The sequence below is a fragment of the Clinocottus analis genome, unplaced genomic scaffold (assembly GCF_023055335.1).
Source record: "Clinocottus analis isolate CAN_PGR_092001 unplaced genomic scaffold, fCliAna1.0.p SCAF_19, whole genome shotgun sequence".
NCBI classification, from domain to species: domain Eukaryota; kingdom Metazoa; phylum Chordata; class Actinopteri; order Perciformes; family Cottidae; genus Clinocottus; species Clinocottus analis.
The window spans coordinates 9,097,973-9,117,843 of NW_027175920.1; the positions used below are offsets into that span (position 1 = coordinate 9,097,973).

A 19,871-nucleotide genomic window follows, 5' to 3' on the forward strand; every position below is an offset into this window, starting at 1 on the left:
AAAGAGTAATCTATTTGTCCTCCAGAAATGTCACAGAAGTCCACAAACATTAAGAGATCATATCTTGAGGCCCTGTGTTAATATCCCCCCTATGACGATGCAGTTTCTAGAGCATGCAGCTGGGACACGACGTAAACTGTTCATGAAGATACTTTTGAGAACAGTGAAGAAACAAGGCCACCCCTTTGCGACAAGACGTGGAGAACTTGAGGTGAAACAAAATGTAAAAACTAGGACGTGAGCCTGGTGCCGGAAAAAGAAAAAAGGAGTAGAGGGAGGAGCAGCCCTGCTCTATTTGTTCACAGCTCAGAGGTGTGTGTGTGTGTGTGTGTGTGTGTGTGTGTGTGTGTGTGTGTGTGTGTGTGTGTGTGTGTGTGTGTGTGTGTGTGTGTGTGTGTGTTGGTGTGATTTGACCCTCGGTGCTCTCTGCTGTCAGTCCACAGTACTTTGACCTTCATTGTGATTTATGACGGCTCTCTTTCCAAGATGACCCGAAGAAAACTCTTCGCCTAACTCTTCTGTGTGAGACACCTGAATGTCTCGAAGAGTCACTGAAGATGCAGCAATTCAATATCCATATGTACCCAACTAAAACACTTCACTGACTGTGTTTCCTCCACGGCTTCATTCTTTCGCTCCCCCTGATCCAGACTGCTTGAAAAAAGTTTATCTTTCACTCTCTCACAGCATGAGCCTGACCTGCATCTTTTCCATGTTAATCTGTCCTGGGAGAACAGAAAAAAAAGCTGACAAAGGTATGTGCATGGATGTAAAATCAATTACTGATCGGAATAAAAAGAAATTGCTCCTATAAATGGATTATTGACATTTACGTGTCTGCGGTGGGATCCAGATAAGTACAATATCTCTATGAGCAGAAGCCGTCAACCCATTGGATCAGTGGTATTTGATGATGATGCATTACGGTTATCCCTGTTATGTCGATGCAGTTTTCTCAGCGCAATCTGTTCAGCTTGGCAAACATGTCTGGCGGGAGGCCTGTTGTTAAACATGTACACTAAAGGGGAGCTGCCAGGGCACTGAATTAATTGAAAGTCTTGCCTCGCTGTTACCTAATAAGGACAGTTGGCAAAGTCACCGCGTGAAGAACTTGAGGCCATAAGCTGTTGAATTATGCAAGAGAGGAGCAGCTTGTTGTTTCTTCAAAGCATGAATCAAAAGTAAAAAGCTCATGGACGCATTGGAGTTGGACGGTTGGATGGGTGATATCCGGCGCTAGGACCCGGGACACGTGAGACTATTAGTTTGCCAGAGGGTGGAGACGGCGAACAATGAGGGAGCTGACTGGTAGGACCAGCAGAGGAGCGACTGAGACCAACCCCCCTCCTCACCCCCAGAGTCCCGCTGCTGGACCGACGGACAGAACAGACAGACCTGCAGACAGTGAGAGCGACGCGCACAGCGGAGTTGAGAGAGAGTGGCTACATGAAGATTGGTCCATGCACGCTGCAGAGAGCAGAGGTTTGCTGAGCCCCCTGCGTGGATGTGAGTGAATGGGTTCGCCTCTGTGTGTGTGTGTGTGCGTGTGGTGCTGAACTGGGTCATGCGGACCACTGGTGGAGCGAAAGATAAACACGCACCCTCCTCCTCCCGCTGCTTGGCAGGTTGAGATGGTGGGCGCTCAGAGGAGGGATCCCAGCTAGTCCTCATCTCAGCATCCAGCATCAGATGATGCTTTGAATTATTCCGCCTCCGAAGAAAGTCACTAAGTGAAGAGTCTCTCCGGAGGACCGGGGATCTTCTTGGGCGGGCAGCAGGCGCAGCCACGACGAGCTTTGTATGCTGTGAAACTGCACGCCCTGTGAGCTTTTGAATGGACCTGCACGTGCCTTTTTTTAAGCGCCTAATATCTGATTAAAAACTTTCAACCGAGGAGAACCATCGATCGTTTTTTTGCAGTCCTCTGCGGACCAGAGCGGACCGGAGCGCAGCAGCTCTGCTCCCCGGGCGGATGCAGGACCATGGAGGAGAGAGACAGGTCGCCAGCAGGTGAGTGAGTACAGATGCACCCCGAGGGGCCTGAAACCGAAAGCCAACGATAAAGGTTGAAAAATGATTGCCTTTTTTTATTTAAAAAAAATAAATATGTTGGGTTCAGATTTGTATTGGTGGATTTTTAGTGTTTTCACACGTAATTCTGATGATTTGAGTAACTTTGTGTTGTCTTTCACTCATGGACAATATTCATATATGCAATACATATATACATACATATATATATATACTGCCCACCCTAGAGTATACACAAAAAAATCAATACCGGCAGCAATACATCACCACAGCTGCATGCATTAACCACAAGGATTAACTCCAACTCGAGTTAATGCTTGAGCTCTACATTTGTGTCGTCACCCACATTCACCGTGAAACGTTTAGGATTGGGTCTGTGCTGATGGACGCGAGGGCATCCGGGGGAATCCACTTTTAATGACCCTTTTATACTTTGTCCAGCGCAGACAGGTGATATCTCATCGTTAAAGCCGTCTAATGCATTTAAATGAGCAGCTGACTTGGTAGAGCAGAGCCTGTAAAAGCAGAGCATGGGGGCTGCTAATGGACTCTAAATGAAAGGCAGCTAATACACATGGATTAGATTGTGTCACAAACATTGTGTGACTGAAAAGCAGTAGTAATGGCTTTAAAGGAATAGTTCATCCCAAAGTCAAGTAAAATTTGGAGTCAAAGTTGCTTAATGGTGTTACAAAAAACACTGTAAACACTGTACAGAAAAGAAACTAAACATCAGCTGTTATAGTACTGTTTGGTTCCTAATTAAATCCAAATTCAAATCCAATGATAATAAGCAATGTACATAATGGGGAAAATGCTGCACGTTCCAAATACAAACACACCCTTAAAGAGCAGATACTGTATAAGCCTGGGGTGTTAATTGAAGGTCAATGAGAGTCAACTTCAGCCCGAATTAATCAAAAACATCCTGAGAGTCATCCCAAACATGACCAGCAGAACTAATAGGGCGTCTGCCACTCAGACAACAAATAAAAGGACTGCAATCTTACAGCTTAAACAGATCCCAGACAATGACCCAGCCCAACAGCTGGCCCATACACACACACACACACACACACACACACACACACACACACACACACACACACACACACACCAGCTAAACCCATCACTGCCCATCACACAGCCACAACACCAATAGAAAGGCGCACACACACAGTTTTACAATGAATACTGACAAAATGGTGTTCAAACATCTTACCAACATTTAAATCAGTTCAATAAAAGGAAACCATCAGATTCAGCAGACACAGACAGCTAAAGGAAAACATGGCCATTCAGAGAACAGAAATGATGCAAACATGGCCAATTAGGACACATAGAGGACATTTGTTCAAGTGGGTTAATTAAAGAAACAACACATCACATAATATCTGCACATTACATCCTAACCAAGAAAAAGACAGTGTTCGATTTATGTACGTTACGTTCTTGTTTTTAATTGTCTTGTACATTCTGTCCTATACTTGATAGAGAGAGAGAGAGAGAGAGAGAAAGAGAGAGAGAGAGAGAGAGAGAGAGAGAGAGAGAGAGAGAGAGGTTAATTGCAGTCTCAGCGATCACTATAACTCCATTGATTGTGGTTAATCACCATATATTGTTGTTAGTTTCCCTTCAAGTGGAGGGAAAATTGGTCGAAAAAAAGGAGCAGTGTCCTCCTTAGCGATGCTCTTACATCATTTAGCCACACCCCCTTTTAGACCCCATTTTCTGAGCTTATAATAGAGTCACATTTCCCCATGTATTTGGCATCAAAGGAACAGAATATGCAGCGTATGGTACAAAGGGAGGGATGCTTCAATTCAGTCTCCCTTCACCTAATGCTGCTCGCTCTATCCGTCCCTCTCTCTTCTCACATGAAGACTTCCTGTTGGAACTTGAGGCTATTGGATAGTGAGAGAGCGTGGGTAAGGTACATTATTCCATTGTTGCAGTGAAGTTTCAATGTGAAAAGACATTTTAAAGGACATGATTATGATGACAGATGCTCTTGAGTTCCTACAATATTGAATTCTTCTGCATTGGCATTTTTGTTTTGGTTTATCAATATGCCTGTTTTTTGTGTGTGTTGGTGTGTTGGTCACTGCACAATATAGATCCAAGTGTCCTTCACTTCCCATAGCTCATTTCCACTCCCAGACATTCTTCAGCTGCCTTTAACCTTGGGTTACCCCTTCCCAGGCTTTAGTTCATCCCAGCAGGAGGCCAATGGCCGGCGGTGTTTCTGCCAGCAGGCAGCAGCGCATGGGATGTGTGGCATACAGTAGCAAGAGAAAGAGAGAGAGAGCCGTGATTGGAAGGAGAGTAGAGGCGAGACAAGTCAGAGACGGGTTACACAGCACTCGGTCCCAGCGGGGATTCTCCATATGAACAGCCGGGCCAAACTGAGAGCAAGTGATTTGTCAAAGTGAGTGCCCGTGGCCCAGGCCGCCAGTTCACCTATCACAGCACAGCGGGAGGTTTCCTCTGCCGCGTGTTGACGGAGGCACTAAACCCACCTACTCACCAGCTCTGATGTTCTGTGTAAGGAAGGTGATTCAGGTTTTTTCCGCCCGAGTAAGGAACAGAGTGTCCTGACAGCAACACAAGGAAGCCCATTTGGTTTTTGATGGAATGACAGATTGTTTTGGATCACAGTCATTTGTTTGTATTCGACTGAGGCAACAAGGAGCGGGTCCAGCAGTCACATCTGTGTGTCGATGCACGCAGTTGTTCTCTCTCAGTCAATGGTAGAAACCACATCAGTCACATCGCATTTCACTCACTGTTTTCGCTCGGACCCAGAGGCAAGGCACGTTGGGCATTTTGACAGTAAATTGGACACAGGAGATCAGTCTTCACCCATAATGACTCTTCTGCCAAGAGCAAAGCAACTGGTCCATTAGTAATGGAGAGAGGGAGCAACGTGAAGCAGGCTCTGACGTCTATTCATTTCTTTCATTAGTCCCTTGTTTAAATTTCCTAGGACAAGAGAGACTTGGAGCGGAGGAAGGAAGGAAGGCAAACACTGTGTGTAAAGCAGCTGATGTATGCTTTATGTGTGTACAATGAAACCATGTCTTAAAGATAAACATACAACTTTCTCATCTTTTCCACATATATTTGTCTATCCGCAGGTATTAATTATTTGTTAAAGTTAACAGAGTTAATCTCTCCCCATTGTTGAAGACAATGTTGAACGTACTTAAATATGCAAAAACAAAAAATGCTGAATACCAAAGTATTGGACAAATGCACCTTTCTTCCAATATTCTGATATTTCCATCTAACAGTTGAAATATATTAGTTTGGACCAAAGTGGAGGACAATTGACCAAGCCGCAGAGCAGCATTGTCATCATGGCTAAAAATAAAGCTTATCTCTGAGGACAGTGAGCCACCTGAAGTCCACATTAAGACCTAAACTCACAAGTCCCGCAGAGTTCAGAAGCCATATCACAGCCCGAGGCTGTTGAGAGAATCTGTGAAAAGAGAGACGGTTGTCAGCTGCATCACAGGATAAATCTCTGTTCTCATCTCCGGCTAAGTGTTTATAGAAGAAAAGGTCAACTGCTTCTACAGTTTAATCTTATGTGTGACACTTGCAGTTATCCACATCAGGTTTCCAGACCGGCGCCGTGGTTATTAGGACGTGAAACTGGATGTTTTTCTGGGAACGACCTGGTTTTTAAGAGGGTTATACTGTGAACGCACTCAGCTCTGTTTGAGTAATTGCTAAATGGACTGAGATTGACAATCTGTATTGGAGGGGAAGTTAATGGCAGGAAAACAGATCATTGCTGAGCGAAACTCTTGCATCTACACTTTTTTTTTTAGGTATTTAGAAAAACAGGCTTGTTTTCAGGCTGTTGTGTTTTTTTGAATTTATTTACTGAGATGTTCAAACAGTTTGCAGACACTCAAATGTCAGAGGATTTTTTTTTTTATCACAATTAAAACATAAAAATCCCAAGCATTGATGTTCCAAGGTCTAACCCGAACACCATCAAACAATACAGGAATAAAGGAACAGCTGATCTGTTTGCAAGAGGCACACAGATGATTTGACAGTGAGTGGGACTGGCTCAAGAAAGACATTTAAATGTGCCTCGAGCCAAATCATCCTCTGCATGTTGAGCGTGTTGCTGTTACCTTGTCTTTAGCTGCCTGGGAGGACAGCACAGGAGCAGAGGGCAGCGTGGGAGCTCAGTGGGGCATGTGGCTGTGGTCAAGCACGAACGCTGAGTCGTGCGGAGGAACACAGCTGCTGCCTTTCAGAGGTAGGAGCACAAAAGGCCTTTGAGTGTCACTGTGCGACTGATACACCGGACCTCCCTGCCCACCCCCCACCCCTCCCTCCTCACAAACACTCACACACAATAATCTCCTGGAGACCATATAACTTTATCACCCCACCTCCAGGGCTCTACACTGCAGTTTCTGGTTGACGTTTACAGCATCATTGCAGCTGCGGGGAGCGCCGTCGCCCAACCGCTCATCACATTTCAGAACTCTTAATTCAGTTCTGCAAAGGAAATTAATGCAAAGCATCCGGCACTGTTGGGTGGTGGAGAGGGGCTTGCTTTTGTCTTTGTGGGAGCCGAGTAATGTGATTAAGATCCATGCTGCACATTCTGCCCGTGGAGCTGACTGGAAGAAGTGCCAGTGCACAAACGCTCCCTTCGCACTGCTTTGCTGCCGCTGATAACGCCTATGGGGCCATGCGGGGTGGGTTGTCGGAGGAAATGTGCTTCCAGTCCGTCTGTCTGTCCTGTTTAAATGTTTAATCACCAAACCTGGACCACGGACCGATCTGGATAATGATCACTTTTGTGTTGACTTGCTGAAGGCAATACAGTGGGCACGCTCAGATTGAGTAGGCTACAATATTCATAGTCTCTTATATAAGCTTCTCCATGATAAAAATCAAGAAGCAAGTGTTAGTTCCAAAGATACATACACAGGGCACTTTCTATTTGCAGAGTTTTCTTTTTTGGCAAAGAGTGATGAGCCAAGAACACTAGGCTGCAAATGGCCGCATCCTATTTTAGTTTTTGCTGTAATAGCTATATTTATCACCCTCTTCCCACAAGATAGATGAGGAACCTTAACACCTTCAGAACAAAACCTCCTGTGCCCTGTTCTCATCAACTGTACATTTGCTATTCTGTGCATTAATTCAGCGTTACCCCTCAACAACATGCATCTGTCAGTCGACACAGACACGCTCGTTTAAAGCAGTGGTGCTGAAGAACTGGCTGCCGGGAGACAAGAACAAAGTGCAATGCAGTTGCCTTTGAATGATGGATGAAAAAGGCCATCAGCAAAATTGTTTGTGCTGATTTGATTAGTGTGGGCCTGTGTGTGTGTGTGTGTGTGTGTGTGTGTGTGTGTGTGTGTGTGTGTGTGTGTGTGTGTGTGTGTGTGTGTGTGTGTGTGTGTGTGTGCTGTCCATGATTGGATGATTCAATTTGATTTTGTGTGTATGAAACGTGGAGGTGGGGTGTGGTGGGGTGGGGGTGTGTGTGTGTGTGGGGGGGGGGGGGGGTGAATAGAGACAATGGGTATGGTCATTAGTCTGATCCACTTCATTTCCTCAAAAGGTCCATTTTGTACAGTTTGCTTAATAGCTTTGTTGTTTGCTTAATCACTGAGACAGAAGCTCACCTGCACAGTCACTCATCTCTGATTTTTGATTTGTTTTCAGTTGGTACATTTAGTGTGCAGCTGTATTTTCCCTCCTGGGATCAGTTTGTCCTATTTCAAACTTGGCACTTCTGAAAGTCAGCATAACTTTTCTCTTGCAGTTTTCTTTTTTTTTTCAGCCTTATAAATTCAACAGAAATAAATACTGTCGAGCAACTGCTGTGCAAACCAAATGTGTTAAAAAAACAACGTCTTTCCTGACAGCACTACGGACTGTATCTAATGATGGAAAATGTATTTGTATGTATACCTCAGAGTGGCCACAGATGATCTATGGCATGCCTTACCAGCGTGTATATACCATGGCGCTGTCAGCTCTCTCCATTTGTTTCCATTTGTTTGTCCTTCTCCCTGGTCATATTGATTTTCCCATTGCTGTCTGCCAGTAAGTGCAGTCTGAGACCAGCCATATCTGAAGGCTGACCAGAGTGATCTAGAGGGACAGAAGGGAGTCCAATACATTTACTGAAAGCACTTCCCATGTTGATGCCTTCTCTGAATTGATTGTATGGAAATGAAGGTCTGTTAAAGCCTTCCTGATTTAACCATCCCTTGGGACACAATATGCAGACAAGAATACACGGATATGTGCCAACTAATAAAAAAAAAATACTTGAGAGCATTCTGTCATGAACACGCTCAGGCATAACATTTATATTGCCATCGCTTTTTGTCATTTTTCCAAATTTTTTTTTATCATTGTCACATTTTGTTTCACAAATCAAATGACTCCTATATAACAACAACACTAATAAGGCTTGAATACCCCCCTAAAAAACACAAGTAAAATGAATATTCCTACATTAATCTGCACCATTATCTATTATCGTGTGCAGTATCGTAGCAGATGAAAACCTGACTCTGAGTAGTGTTTGTTCCTCTTCATTCAGTCTGCCCCACAGCGTCAAGGCGAGCCTGTCTCTTTCCCCATCTGGGCCGGGACGGGTGGGCAGTGGCGGGGGCTCCCCTACATCCAAGATGGGCTACTGCGGAGGGGTGCCTGTGGAGGACATGCAGGCCCTGGCCATCACCTCTCTGTCGGCAGCAGATGTAGCCAAACAATATGAGCACATCCGTGAGCTGGGGAAGGGCACCTATGGCAAGGTGGACCTGGTGGCACACCGGACACAGGGTGAGATGGTTAAGATCTTCACCCTTTATCCCTTTTGTTAGTGTGTCTCGAGCGTTGACCATCTAATAACACATGAATGCAAAAAAATACATTTTGGACAGCAGATTGTTTAGATCTTCACTTCGTGCCAGCTTTTCTCACCGCTAAAGATAACCAACTCAGGCAGATAAGCATGTTATAAAGTCTCAAAGCACAGTTCTGAGACATTAATCTCAGCAGTTAAAAGGGTTTGTTAAGGATTTTTTTAGGACTACTGTTTAATCCTTGGTTGTAAGAAATTCAAAGTTATAGAGCTGCCGCCGTCTGAAAGGGGGATAATGAAGCATTGTGAAGTATCGCAGAGTGAAGCTGAGATTTAAATGCTGCTTGCACTCCAAAGAGCCAATGTATTTCTGCAGCTGTGATCTCGAACAGCTGGTTGTGCGTGTGTGTAATGAAGATGCATTGAATTCACTGTACATGTTTAGATGAATGAACGTAGCAGCTGTCATTAAAATAGGGTTTGGTAGTTGGAAACCTATCCAATCGTTTGAGTGTCAGGTGACACTTCCAGATTCACTTCAGTTGCTTTGGATAACACTTGTAGTGTTTTCGATAATACAAATGTTCGCAATAGTTATTTAATACATAGGTTTGATACACCAGAGCTTAATTTTCTCTGTCTACATGTTTGTATTTGAAATTTCTATAGGCACCAAAATGGCGCTCAAGTTTGTCACCAAGAACAAGACGAAGCTCAAGAGTTTCCTGCGGGAGTACAGCCTCACAGGCTCCCTTAGCTGCAGCCCTTTCATTATCAAAGTCCTGGACGTACTCTTTGAGACAGAGGACAGCTATGTGTTTGGACAAGAATATGCCCCCGCCGGGGACCTTTTCGACATCATCCCCCCACAGGTAAAGCAATCATTCCTCCTTCCACCAATCCCCGTCCTCACTCGACCAAAGCTGCTCCAATCAGCCCCCATGTTCAAACAAGGCAGTTTTAACAAGTTCTCCTGGGATTGGAGCCTGGTCTTTGTCCCGGTTTTCTCTCCACGCAGAACTCTCACTTTGCTTTAGCGCTATTCCATTTGATGCGATGGATACTTGACTTCAAGGTTCTTCTAAAGACTCATTAAAAATGGTTGCAGCAGAATTCAAAACGTACACTCTTTTGTTTCAGTGTTTCTTTTTGGAGCGCATCTCTTTTCAGCCTGTTCTTTCAACCCACCACTCAATACAACCAGCACCTACACTTTTCAACTGTACTGTAACCTACTCACCACGAAGCCTTGTTTCTGGGATCACCTCTCATAGTCTCACCTCCTACACAATGTACTGTATATATTAGTACAAATCTCAATGTTTCTGCCTTTGTTTCTCCCAACTCTGTTCCTCCACTCTCTCTTCTTCTCAGGTGGGTTTGCCAGAGGAAATGGTCAAACGCTGCATGCAGCAACTGGGCCTGGCTCTGGACTTTATGCACAGTAAAAACCTGGTGCATCGGGACGTCAAGCCCGAGAATGTGCTCCTATTTGACCGTGAGTGCCGCCGCATCAAACTGGCGGACTTTGGTATGACTAGACGCGTGGGATGTCGCGTGAAACGGGTGAGCGGCACCATCCCCTATACAGCGCCAGAGGTGTGCCGCGCTAGCCGTGCCGAGGGTTTCCTTGTGACCACCAGTCTGGATGTTTGGGCGTTTGGCGTTCTGATCTTCTGCATGCTGACAGGCAATTTCCCCTGGGAGGCAGCGCTGGCGGCCGATGCCTTCTATGAGGAGTTTCGACGCTGGCAGAAAGCAGGGTGTCCTGTGGGGACCTACCCGTCTCAGTGGCGCCGCTTCACCGATGACGCCTTGCGCATGTTTCAACGGCTGCTCGCTCCCGAGCCGGAAAAGCGTTGCGGAGTCAAGGACGTCTTCTGCTTCGTCAAGTATGAGCTGGTCAGCGAGCTCAGACGCAGAGCATCTTGCCGAGCCAAGAGAGGCGAGAGGTCAAGCTCGGGAGTGTGCACCGGCAGTTGCACTTCCTCCGCGTCCTCCACTTCGTCACGTTCCTCGCACAGACACCCTGAGCCCTCCACCCCTCCAGGAACATCCTGCCTGCGCCCGGCACCACTCAAACGCAGTGTGCTGTCCGACCCGCTATCTCCCAGAGAGGACTCTGGCCAACACCAGTCTCCAGGCCGAGACAAGAACAAAAGCCAGATGGTGATGGCAACCGCCATCGAAATCTGTGTGTGACCACGCTAGCGTTAGCAGTGGAGACTAGATGGCTTTTCACAGTTATAACGAGCTGTGAAGAGGTGTTAATGACTACCACAGAGACGCCACTGAAAAAGAGGTAGCCTACTTTAACCATGAAAGAAAAGCTCAGGATCACATCCCCAGCTGTGGAAATGGACACCATCAATTAGCGGTACACACTTGGACGGCTTGTCACTGGCACATGCCGTTTCGGTTTTGATTCGTGACCAAAGACTGCTTCCAAAGCTGAGAAGCTGTTTCAGAGTCCCATGGTGTTGCTCCTCCCAGCAGCTCATCCTGCCATCCAGACATTTGTGTTTCCTGCCCATACACTCTGGTGGTGCTAACAATTCTATAATTAGATACTTCGTTACAAAAAAAAAATGGATTCTGTCTTTTCTCACTCATCACTCAGTGTCTCCTTTACTTGAGTCTCTGTTTTGTCTCTTCGCCAGTGTTTATTTATCTCAGAGTATAAGCTCCGAGGAGGCCAAAACATTATCTGATCTGGTCATGCCGATCAGTGTGAGGCCAGTGATCCGAGGCCAATCTACGCAACCTGCCGTTTCACAGACTTCCTGCCAACTTCCAATGCATAAAATCTGTCTTTCTCAAGAGAAAGTGTTATCAAGAGAAAAATAGGCATATAAACCTTCATGTAGCAGTTTGTATGAGGTGTCTTCTTTGTGTAGGTGACGGATTCTTAGAGATAGGCATCACCTCAGGACACTTCAGTGGATCACTTCCTGTTTTATTATTAATGGAAATCCATTGAGTGGCTGAAACACACATCTGTCACTTTTGAACTGCTCTCAATGAGATTCATTTTCAGTGTAACAAAATAGAATACAGGGATTGTACATTTCATCGGTGAAGGTAAACAACGAACAAAGAAGAGGAGAAGAAATGTCTTTTTATTGTTTCTTTTCTACCTGCCTCGTGTGTTTGGATGTGTATGCGTGTGTTTCAAATCCTAAAGCACAAGATTTTTGTAAAGGAGGAGAACTCTTCGTGAAAACTACGACTCTATATTGTAAATAATTTGATATTTCTAGGAGTGCACCATATTATCAGGTAGTTCAACTATGTAGCGGTACTAATTTTCTATGACAAGGTTTTAGGGTTTCACAGTTTCTGTCGGGGCAATGCATTGTATGTAGCAACAAATTATGACATAATGTATAGTATATCAAAACAAATTAAATATATAAAAATATGATCACGAGCCTTTCACATTGTAAACACAGTAGCAGCGGCAGCAGTTCTTTTTTTTCTTTTATTTTGGGGTTTATTATGTGAATTTAAGTTTTCTTGACCCAAAAATAACACACAAATTGATGAATTGAGTCATTTCAGCATTTTCTTGTCACTATAATTTTATCATGAGCAACAACCACTTCCTGTGTAAAAATGTATCGTGCTTCCTGACTGTTAATAAGCAGAGCCCTTTCTTCTTCTTCCATCCAGTCTTCATTCAATCAGCAAGAGGCTGCTTTGCAGGTCAACACCTTCACAAATGAATTTGCCATCTTCATAAAAGGTATTCCAATATTTGATCATCAACATCAACACACCGCTCCGATATGTTGTTGCTCTCCGTATGATCACCTTCAATGGAATCGGATTCTCTCCCTGGGAATTCATCCAAATACATCCCTTGAATAGCGGAGCCCAGGTGTTTGTTGTCTGTAGGGATGACCTCTGTCAGCTGTAGATGTTCTGCGAGCTGATGACGGACCCTGAGCAGCGTTCTGCTTCAGCTTCCAAAGAGATACTGCTAATAACGAAAGCATCTAAAAAACTGATGAAGATCGATGCGAATGTTTCAATGCGTGTTCATTACCATTATTTTCCTTGCTTGAATTACTTCACTGCTCTGCCCGTGTGTGTGTCCGTGTGTGTGTGTGTCCGTGTGTGTGTGTGTGTGTGTGTGTGTGTGTGTGTGTGTGTGTGTGTGTGTGCGTGTGCTTGTCTTCTTTCTCCACTCCTGCCATGACAGCCCATCAGCTCTGTCGCCATAGTGACAGTGCCGGTGCTCCCTGGTCCTCTTCTTGAAAATAAAGTCTAATTGAGCTCAAATGAAACAACTGGGCACCATCTCCCTCTCCCAGTCACCCACAGCTCCTCATGACAGTTGCTTAGCTTATTATACTGGATGACACATTTCTGCAGTTTCACATTTTTCCTGTATTTCATAAGCCAGTTCACAGACCTGGGTCTTCATCCAGTCTCATCAGGCACAATCTAAGCTGTTGACGGCTCATATCATTTCCTTTGTCTCTTCTTATTTCTACTCTTCAATCTGCAAAGGTATCTGATTGAGGCTGAAGACTTGTCAAAGGGATGTATTGTGTGCTGAGACGTTGCTCTTCGGTTTGTTGCTCTTCATGTTGCTCTCCGGTTTGTGTGATAACGTAGAATCTACATAGTCGAAAAAGACAGGGATTAGATGGACAGGGTGTTAAAGGTTACATAAAGTGAAGCGACTCAACGTAACGCAACTCAATGCAACCTCGAGTAAACATAGCGCAAATCAACGTAACGTGATGCAACTTAAAGTAACTTAATGTAACATGGCGTAACATTACAGCACATGACTGGACATCATAACAAGATATCACAACGCGATGTGCTTTGCTGTCTCTCGTGGACTGTTATGACAGGAATTGTGGAGTTTAATGATGAGGTGTCAAATTATATCAAGTTTTGCTGAAGAGCTCAAGCAGCCTTCTGTTTACCCGGTTTATTATGCTCCAATGATCAATGAACTGTTTTCTGCCAGCAAGTGTTGTTGTAGAATATAATGTAAATACTGTATGTACTGTGTCTTTAACAAAATAAAAAAGGATTACACAAAATATTCACATGTTGAAATGAATTCATGCACCACATCTGATGACTCCAGGGTATTTCTGTGGGTATTTAGAAATACTGAGGTGGTATTTTCTTCTACCAGTGTGGGCAAAGCTCACTCAGCCCAGCTTTGTATGTTCCCCAGACTCCATATTAGATGAAGGTCAGCTTGAATCACATGTGATTTCCCGAGGCTTTGGTTTGGTTCGCCAGCGAGCCCCCAGACTATTTTAATATGCTGACTTCCTTCTGAAAGCCCAATTAACACATCTGTAGATAGGAGTTATCTGCAACCCTCGAAGAGCAAATGAGTTCAAGGGCAGTTTGAAAAATGGCACCGAAGACCAGGACAGCGATCAGTCCACCATGTTGTGTCAGAGTGGAAACAGTTTGCTCAAGTTGTTATCAGACTGACTTACGACAGCGGCGGTAAGCTGTGGTGTATCTGCCACTGAGAAAAACTAATCAGTCCAGACAATGCAAGAGAAAGGAAAGGTCAACCATGACACACAGGGCTTGTGTAGTGAGTGGAAGCTTGTCCTTTGTGATAGTCTGTTCTTTGCCCTTAAAGGGCTACAGCAGTCAGTGTAAGAATCCTAATTGTGTTTACCTCAAACACACATCTGAGAATATGGAACATGCTGAAAGGCCTTTAGTGAAGGCTACAGTTGTTTTAAAGGGTGAGGTCACCTAAATCACCAAAAATACATTTATCCCATCCATCCCTTGGGATATCTGCTATTTCCTGGTGAAAGCATGCAACTTTTCTTTCCAGAAACTATGTCTTATTTCCCAGGATAGTTTAGAGGAATATCGCTAAATTACTCTAGATACCAACAGGGTTAAGAAGGAAAATGTGTTTTTGATCCTCCAAATGGGCTGAAATGACCCTGTGAAGGTTAATTTAGCTGCAGCTCTCAAAAGACCATCAGCTAAAGCAAATTGGTTCCCAGCACTGGAAGAATCTGGACGTTAAGCCTTTAGTAGGTGGTCCAAGAGCATGGACGGCTAAGAAAGTGATCTCCCTGGATGCAGCTGTCGCCTTGAGATCAAGCGTTAAATCCTCTTCAGTCATGCTCTCTCAGCAAGGGCTGATGTTGGTAACACAAGGTGACTGTGTGACGGACCGGGAGACCGTCCGCTGTCCTGACTTATGTCACTATAATGTATTGCTTGCACAAATATTACAACATTTCAAGCAAGTATCGTCCTCACCCTGAAAAAATGATGTTATCTCGACATATAATGTTTGACAGAAAGAAGAGGATATCAAATCCTTGTTGATTCACCAGAGTGTGTGAATCAAAGGAAACTCAAAGAAACATTCATAATTCAGGTGTTCTTGCAGCACAAGCATCATGTGCTGCCAGGCTCCAATTCTCCCAGGCAATACTTGAAATACTGTTTGTCTTTTCCATTGCTCTTTTCCATGTGAAGGAAGATGTTTAAACTGAGGCATGTAATTACTGCACATTTCTGTCTTGGTAGTGAACAAAAAGATGCAGCTGTGCTTCACATACACGAATGGAAGTTCAGCTGTGTCAGTGAGCATCGGGGAAGCATTCTTCTGGAGGCTGAATGCATAGTAAAGAAAGAACGCAATTTTTTACGTTTTCTAAGCTGCGTTCTGCAGAGTAATGCTATTTTCTGATCATTTTAACACCACAGGGATCATACAGTATTAAAGCTCCTTCGTCACCTCAGCTTCCTGCCTCTGCATCTCCAAATGAATCACTCTGAAACCATCAAATGCTCTATGAACTATTCTTCTGTCCCTGGTGTATTTTGCAAAACAGCTGCAGGCATGATGTTGGAAATGCAGCCGAAGATTTGAAAGGAACTCGCATAGTGAAGGTGATCTCAGCAGGTCTAGACTGTGAAGGGATGTTCCCCGCTCCTTCAGATCTAGAATCACGCATTATGCAAAATAGTGTGTGATCTCAGCTGGAGAGCTGAGAAAGAGAAAGGGAAAAGCGAGTCGATGAATGGCAGAGCAGGAAGTAACGTGTCAAGTGGGACAAACGTGTTTGTGTCTGTCTGTTCGAGAGAGAGTCACATAATAACATCGAGAGTGGACACCAAATATCCAGAACATCTTGTGTACACTGAATGTGCCCTTGTTTTAGGTTGCTCAAAGGTTGCTCAAAACTTGCATTCCACCAGAAACCCTTTGTGTGTGTGTGTGTGTGTGTGTGTGTGTGTGTGTGTGTGCTGCCTGAGGTACGACACTCAATTTTGTCAGTGCCATACATAAACTCTCAGACAGTGTGTGGTCATCTGCCAGCATTGCTATAGCAACTGAGAAAATCTCATAGAAGAGCTCGAAAAAAAAAAAATGTTTTAGAAACCGGCACTGTATTCCTACGAGCGACTTACTGGGTATTTGATTGTGTATTTCTGTTGTGCAGAAACATTTTGTCCTTTATGTTAGAGTGGGTGTTTTGTCTCCAGCATGGATGGCTCATTAAGTTGGAGGATGCCGGTTCGGCTCTATTTTCATCATAATTTCCCTCAAAACCCAACTGGCTACCTCGGCACGGGCATGCATTCAACACTATACAGTGATGTCTGTGCATATAACAAAAGGCAACAAAATGTATCATCCAACAATGTTTAATTTAATACACACAATGATTTCTTTTAAACATTTAAATTACATTGCCACATGAAATTGGCCTTGAGTGAGTGATACACAATGCATATAATGACCCTTTGACCCTCCCTCTAGCATCACTTTGACTGACAGATTTCCATCAAATTTGCTGTGGACATTGGTGGTCCATAGAGTGTGAATCATAGTCCTCGTGCCAGAATAAAACATGTAAAGAAAAAGATGAATTGTAGTAGAAGATAGCCATACATTTTAGGAATAACATTCATGCTCTCCCAAAGCTAAAGCCTTTGCATCTTCAATCATCATCTATGAACTTTCCTCTTGTGCCACCCTCAGGCCAAACATTTTATTCAACATAAAAAATATAAATTTAGCATGGGGCTTGTTAGCATTTCAGATGCACTGTGCTGTGAGTTTTAAAGGGATCTTGAAATAAACATGACCCCAATATAAAAACATGAAAAAACTCTGAATAGCAGGTGTTTATGTGAGCCCACAGACAAAACATTGCAAGATATAAAGGTCATTTCCAGAGGCTGGCACGCTTAGTTAAAATGTCACGTTTTATGCTTCAATGTTTTACTGCTTGAATTCAGAAGTAACGTTTGTATTCTGTCGATAATAAAGAATACTTTTGGAGATTTTTGTGACTCCCAATTAACCATGACCCTAGGAAACTACAAACTCATACATATTCATACTATTGGCAGTCGGGGCAGAAATTATCCCGGCATTTTGAAAACCAGACTGTGTACTGTCGACTGCCATGAGACCAGCGCGTGCCACCCACCAACATCTGTCATCTCCTGTGCTTCTTCATCTTAAAAGACGGATCCACCACCTTGTTATGTATCACCAGTCAGTGATGTGAGGCATAATGATACTTCTCTACCAGCAAAATATCATGGCAGGTTGTGAAATTGTCACAAATCTTTAGCTTTTGTTTACATGAATTGTCCATTTTGTTGTTGTTGATCAGCACAAAAATAATGTAAATGAAACGTCAATAGGATCCTTTTTCAAGGTGGACACAAATTAAGCACATGCAGCTATTGACGGAGTATTAATTATTGAAAGACGCTGGAGGTGGGTGTATCTGTCCTCCAAACAGGTCATTTCAACCACGGGTCCAATTTGAAGTTGTAAAGTAATAGAAGGAATTTGTGATTTTGTCAAAAATAATAATCAAGTTGTTACAATCCTTGCCCGTCAATCTGATGATACTGGTCTTGTTAAACTGGGTTTGGGAACAGGGTGCAATAAAGCAAACGCAAAAAGAGGAAGTATATTTACATACTACTAAGTCCTAAGGGAATGTTAAGTGTGTGTGTGTGTGTGTGTGTGAGAGAGAGAGAGAGAGAGAGAGAGAGAGAGAGAGAGAGAGAGAGAGAGAGAGAGAGAGAGAGAGAGAGAGAGCAGCGATAGAGAGAGAGAGAGAGAGAGAGAGAGAGAGAGAGAGAGAGAGAGAGAGAGAAACATTAATGAATATTCCACTTGAGAAAAAGTAAATGATGCTGCTTGTGGATGTACGATGGCCCACTGAGGCAGAATTAGGATGATGCACTTGCCTCTTCGATGGAGTTCTCATTAAATTGTTGTTCAATGAATAAGTTATTGCTGTTTAGTCCCGGAGACTGACATCAAAAACAACTCACTGCTGCACACCGCTAACTAGCTAATGTTGGTTAATATGCCTCACAATATGAACACTGGTGACTGGTGAATTATGGGCTCATGGTAGTCTCAATGTTAAAATATAATTCCGCAGACGCAGAGTAGAAAAAATAATCCTAAAGTTTGCAACCTTACACATTAATCAGTTACACAGCAATTGCTATGGAAAGTTATACTGAACAGCTTATGAGCCTGTAAGATACTTCATTTGCTATTTATTCTTTAAGAAAATGGCATGGTCTTAAAAACGAAAGTTCAACATAAATGTCTTTGATGGGAACCACGCTGCCTCTGTCCAGTACATTTCAGGCTACTAGCGGCCAGATGACTTAGTTTAGCTTAGCTTAATTTATCTTAGCTTGGTTTAAATATCATTATTTTAGCTTGTCTTAGCTTAGTGTAGCGTCTGAAGGTAACAACAGGTTTGTTTTTGTTTTGGACTGTGCCAGAACAGCTATTTTCCCCGGTCAGTCTTGTTGCTGAGCTAAGACAACTGACTGCTAGCTGTAGCTTCCAATGTAGGCTACCCTATAGAAATGAGAATGATATCAATCTTCAGATATTCCTTTCAACAATTTTAGCTTATATGCTGGAAATATTAACAAATTATATCAGTCTTCTCAAAGGTATTGAATGTCTGCGATGTTTTTTCCCTGAATAGGCTTGTGGAACGGGTTCTTTATAATTTCTTCAACTCAAATTGTTTTTTTCAACAAGGGAGAAGGCAAACTCCATAGCTCGTTTTGGAGGTCAGTATATGTGACATTGAGACAGACATGCTGAAACACAACATAATAATTAATCACAACCCAAAACAATTTTTTTTCTTGCCTGTTAACAGCACAACTCCCTTTTGGATTGTGTTAGACAATAGCATCATCCGCATGTCATTGCCACCTTGTAAATGGCAAAGACCCCTGGGATTCTGCTCAAGCGCTTCTCATAATCAGTGTCGTTACTTTCAATTATCTGCTAATGACTTTCGGTAACAAGTGGGGAAACAAGAGCTGCAGCTGTGACAGAAGAATTACAGCTCGCGGCTCGGCAGAGATGATTCATGTCCAGCACCATTCCCTGTTAGCAGGGAAGCGAACCGCCATCTCCGTCTGGGCACGGCGAATGATTCCCTGCATTGTCTTGACTGGATGATTCAAATGGCTTCTTATTTGGCAAAAACAAGCAGAGGTTAATCACTTCCCTAATTACAAACGTACCTGAGCAAGATTTACCTTCTGTAAGGAAGCCGAAACTCGAGCTGCCCACCTCAATGTGACATTTAACGACAAACCACAGGAAACACTTTCCATCGATGCTTTTGTTGGCAGCGCTGCTCAGTGACTCCCCTCCAGTCAGTCTCTCAATTAGTGTGAGCCGTATTAAAGCCACCTGTTGGGATATGGATTTTGTATTATTGAGAAAATAGCCTGTTGACCAGGATCGTCCCTCCTTTGTGAGGTCCCCTCAATGCATGCTGTGGTTAAAGAGCACTGAAAAGCTGTGAGGCTGTAAATGCACCTGAAATAAAACAGCGGTTTACTCTCCCACTTCACAATCAGGCTTGAAGGCCTTTTTTATTACCCAAGCACTATAAGTCTTACTCCAAAACAATGGTATTTAAGTTCAAAAGATTTCTAA

The 19,871-nt window shown here is 43.7% G+C and overlaps 1 protein-coding gene across 1 annotated transcript; it reads left to right on the forward strand.

Annotated features, from left to right (window-relative positions):
- The first annotated feature begins 1,137 nt into the window (after positions 1-1,137).
- On the forward strand, positions 1,138-13,932 carry sbk1 (SH3 domain binding kinase 1). The gene is made up of 4 exons (XM_068583155.1): positions 1,138-2,010; positions 8,627-8,868; positions 9,560-9,762; positions 10,265-13,932. Exons 1-4 carry the CDS (start codon positions 1,973-1,975, stop codon positions 11,090-11,092), a joined length of 1,311 nt encoding a protein of 436 aa, XP_068439256.1. The 5' UTR covers positions 1,138-1,972; the 3' UTR covers positions 11,093-13,932.
- Positions 13,933-19,871: the final 5,939 nt, after the last annotated feature.

What these genes read in the sequence shown, in the direction of transcription:
- sbk1 (XM_068583155.1), top strand. Translation starts at nt 1,973, where the DNA reads ATGCAGGACCATGGAGGAGAGAGACAGGTCGCCAGCAG. An exon ending in GGTGGCACACCGGACACAGG is followed by an intron (nt 8,869 to 9,559) that starts GTGAGATGGTTA and finishes AAATTTCTATAG; the next exon opens with GCACCAAAATGGCGCTCAAG. An exon ending in TCGACATCATCCCCCCACAG is followed by an intron (nt 9,763 to 10,264) that starts GTAAAGCAATCA and finishes TCTTCTTCTCAG; the next exon opens with GTGGGTTTGCCAGAGGAAAT.